At 36.9% G+C, this 4577-nt stretch overlaps 1 protein-coding gene across 1 annotated transcript; it reads right to left on the bottom strand.

Annotated features, from left to right (window-relative positions):
* Nucleotides 1–221: 221 nt before the first annotated feature.
* Nucleotides 222–2099, bottom strand: LOC117295609. Its single transcript, XM_033778314.1, has 3 exons — nt 2052–2099; nt 1439–1639; nt 222–311 (listed from the first exon to the last, which is right to left on the bottom strand). The coding sequence occupies exons 1-3, from the start codon at nt 2073–2075 to the stop codon at nt 222–224; spliced, it is 315 nt and encodes a 104-aa protein (XP_033634205.1). The 5' UTR covers nt 2076–2099.
* Between the last annotated feature and the right edge of the window lie 2478 nt (nt 2100–4577).

Below are 4577 nucleotides of genomic sequence, written 5' to 3'. Positions count from 1 at the left end.
TGACATGAGAAGTTTACAGTACAATTTTGAAGGTTGTTCAGATAATGATATTGTTGATATGTTTTTGAAATGTTATTAAGCAACAGGTCGTTGGTTGGAATCTGGTCTGATGTGTCTCTGGTCGAAATATGGTTTAAAATTATTTGAGGATATTGTAGTATTTGTTTACCTGTTCCTCATGTATGTCGGTCCAGACACTAAGTGTTATGTGACCTGTAGGGTCACCAATTATCACTGGTGTTACTTTCTTTTTCTCTATTGGTGTATGGGATAGTCTTCAAAACGGCTGGATGGATGTGTAGAACTTTGGCCTATAAAAACAAAAATTCATGAAATAAATTACGCATACTTAATTATTTTGAGGTCAGAGTGGTTATATCAGATGATATGAGACAAAGGTTTCAAGATGTTGTTCTGAGTGACAAGTGACAGCTGGAGAGATTGTGGTCCACAGTAATAAAAATGAGCAGTAATGTCTTATAACTGAGACTAACTTCAGTTAAGTGATCTAATTATGGTCAACAAGCATTTAGATGAGTTGTTTCTTTACAATGCATTGTTAATCCTTTGTTCCATGTAGGTGGCTGTGTGACGAAGTCATAGTTTTTCAACAAGGGGACATCAGGCATAAATCACTGAAAATAATTAATGTGTTATTTATTTTTAGTGTCTTTTGTATTGGATTACTGAACCTTAACCCCATTTATTCTGAAAAATGAGAGGGAAAAATGCTTCAGTTCATTGCCACAGTGTTTGTAGAGACATTGCACATTGTTTAATCATCTGTCTACTTAGTTCGTAAAAATGTGGACAAGATATGTCACCTTTTTTTTTTGAAAAACAATAATTTTAACTGATACTCAAAACCACTAGTAGAAAATATCAACAAAAGCAACTGTAAAACGGTATTTTTATTGAGCCTTGCTAATAAAGGTAAAAGGTATGTGTGCTTTCAGTTAATATTTATTGCATTGAATGGTGAACTGTTCAGAAATGTCATCTTGCTTTATAACTTGAAAAAGTAAATACTTGAAATGCAAATACATTGGTATGCGAAAAAAAAGTCCGTAGCAAAAAGTATGGCCCAATAGCCCCTGTAGTCCTAGTCTACAAAAAGAGTGATCTTGGACATTACATGGCTTTTATCAGCCTACAGAATACCACATGGGTTATATGGGAAATTGGTATCATAATTTCAAAATAAATTCAAGGGTTATTAAAATGAGAAGTGAACTAGTACAGAGATGTGGCCCCTTCATTCACATCCAAAGTTTCTGTGGCTCTTTAGTAACCATGTGATATCACAGGTAACATGGCGTACAGTTTACAGGGACAATATGACTTTGTAGTTGGTATTAAAACATATTTGTGGGGTTTTTGTGGAGGGTAGGCTATCAAAATGAAGTGAATATTTGAAATGTAACATAATAACACTTACCAGTTTGATGTCTACCAGTGTTTTGTCCAGAGGAGAATCCTTCAGTAAATCAGCAATAGTGTATGTTTTTGTAGTTTTTGCATCGTAATGGAAGTTCAAGACTGGCAGTTTTACGATTTGTGTTTGTCTTTTGACAATTAACGTTTGATCTTCAACTGCTACATTCTTTAGTTTTACGGGTGACTTTGTTTTGGCGAATTCCTGGGGAGGAAAAAGGGATTGCAAGTATAATATGTAAGTTTTAGTTGATCAGTGATTGTAGTTTGACTACCATGAGTGTCGAAAAGTTGCATTAGGTTGAAATTTAACACATGTTGTTTACAGATGGTGTAGGGCAAGAATTTTAGACTGCCTAAGATGAAGCTATTGTTTAATGGGAATTGTTGGTGTACATGGGTGATGCAGGCAAAAGGGGCAACAGACCATGTCAATCGACCTTGTCTGGGGATAGAAGAAAATAGAGTTCCTTGGCAAAAGAATAATTGAGTATTAAGTGCAAATGGTGGCTTGCTGCACCTTGCAGGGTTACTATGTGTAACTGTTTTGCATCATCATGTTTAAAGACTATCTTTTAGGATTCTGAATTTTAATCATAATATTGAGATTTTCATACCTCAAGATTTGACTGTTTGGACATATCATAAACTACAACGTCTTGGTAGTCCTCACTGATGTCTGAAGGGTTCCCTTCATGTATGGGTTGTTTCTAGCACTCAGTTTCTTTGGTGATAATTGAACAAGGTATCCACTGGCATCTGCTACTTCCTCTTTGAACCGTTTGGCTGCTGGTGGGCTGGTAGCCATGGTAAATCTGTAAAAGGAACGATATTAATAACAAAACAAGAAAGAAGAAAAAAATGCATATTCGTGAAAGTTAGTATATGTCAATTTATGGTAGTTTATGACAGGGCACACAGAGAATGAGTGCATTAGTTCATACTTTTCAGAGTGAAATAAATTATTCTTCAGAAACAAAATAAGAAGCAACTATGGAGATTTCTTTCCCAAGTTTTTTTACTGCAATAACATGTATTTTGTATTTCCTTTAGCATTAAGGGCTTAAAATTGTACCAGAATCATTCCTACACAAATACATAAATGTATATTCTGGCGAACATGTAGAGTTAAAAGGCAAGTAGACAACAAGTAAATTGCTGAAAAGCCCTATTTGTATATGCAGGTTTTAAATCTGTTGGATAATTAAGTTACATAGATATGCACATCAGCCAACTTACCAGTGTGTTGAATTTCCAGGTGATGTGACTAGAAATACAACTTTGAAGACTGTCTGAAGATCTAATAGACAATTGAAGAAGATTGGTAACATTAATAAGGCAGTATTGGAAGAGGTGGTTTGTAGTGGAAGAGTTTTTGTTAATTTGTTTTTGTATAATTACCTTGGGGGAGGGGGCTAGAGTGTTTGTTTATCGGCAAGTTGAAGTCATTGTTTGGCAGCTTCCTCATCAACTTTGATGGCAAGGGCAACTGGATCATGGAAACTAAAATGTGTTGCTAACACTGATGCTTGATATTGTTCTGGCAGTGGTTTGATATATGTGGTCTAGAAGTGTTCCTGCTGTTGTGGTTGATGATGTAATCAATTGGTGATATTGATTAAGTGCTTGGATGGGAGGTTTCTTTCGAAGATCATGATTGAAATCACCAATGATGACTTTATAATCGACATCTAATGCCTCAACTTGAGTACACAAGTTATCTAGAACATTTGAAAATGTTCTGATGTTAGTTTGGATTGGCTTGTAAGCTGTCATAACTAGCAAAGATGGTGAGCCACTGATCCTTATTGTCATGATGTCGCAGTCATCTACTTCTTGGGATAAAGTAGTGTATGTCACACCATTGCGCACATACATTGCAGTCCCTCTACCTCGAGCACTCTGAGGAGGTTTAGACATAGCAATTAGCTGATATCCTGGAAGTTCATAGTTCCTTTTGTCATGATTGGTAGTGAGCCATGTTTCAGTCAGGCATATGACATGAGCTTTGCAGATTTGAAAGTCGGTCTTGATGTCATCAAAGTGTTTTGTAAGACTTTGGATATTGTGGTGTACAATTATGAAGTTTTCTCTGTGATTCAATTGCAAAATTGGATTTGCTACAGACAGGTCACAGGGTACCATTTTGGCCAAGTGCTCTGCAACTTCGTTATTACAGAAGATTCTCTTGGGATCGTAGTTGGAAAGAAAGAGACCATTCAGATGAGTAACACGACTAACAGCTACATATCCCATGCATGACTTGATTCCTTTCAAAGACACAACTGCTTCATCTGTTGTCTGACCTTGGATTTTGTGCATTGTAACAGCCCACGCCAACTTTAAAGCATATTGTTTGCGTGTTCTGTTAATGCATCCAGATTTAAGCACTAGTTGAATGTGTTCAAGGTGTGGTTTGATGGCAACACAATTAGCATACTGGTCAGGTAGTGGACTCCTTTGTCTTGCAAATGCACCACATTTCACGTTATCAAATTGCACAAAGATAGCACTAGGTTGATTATTTGGGTCATTTGGTTGTATGGCTTGTATAGTGCCTGTAATTCCATTACAAAGACCATCGGGTACATCTAAATTTGTTGTCAGCATGACTCTGGCTCCAACTGCTATATGTAATTCAGACTGCAACACTGTTTTTCCAGTTTGATGTGATTTGTAAGCCACTTTTTTGGCTTGGGTTTGAGTAGGAGTATTCTTTGTGTCTAGCGCATAGATGGTAACTATCGGACTTGATAAGGTTTCTAGCATTCGAAGATTATGGCTATCCACATCCTTATTGAAGGCAAAAATTCGAAGTGCTTTCTCTGATGGCTTCAAATCAGTTCCAGATTCAAGTGTACGCGACTTGAGCATCTGATCATCTGCTGGGTCGATTGGATCTTCTCGTTTGTGCACACGCAATCGATTAAGTAATCGTGCAAAAGTTAGATCATCTTGTTGACGCATAACTTGTGTGAGTTGACAGACTTGGAAATTCTCAGTCCAGAGGTCTGTCAAAGGATTGCCATCTGGCACACAAAGTGGAGTACTTGGATTAATTGGAGGAATCTGATAGAAGTCTCCGACTGCAAGTACAGAAATGTTTCCAAACAATGTGTGATTTGAGGCACGTTTGATCTGTT

Source organism: Asterias rubens, chromosome 10 (genome assembly GCF_902459465.1).
Source record: "Asterias rubens chromosome 10, eAstRub1.3, whole genome shotgun sequence".
NCBI lineage: Eukaryota > Metazoa > Echinodermata > Asteroidea > Forcipulatida > Asteriidae > Asterias > Asterias rubens.
Note: the sequence above shows the minus strand (reverse complement) of the source record. Positions and strands in the feature narration are given on the sequence as shown.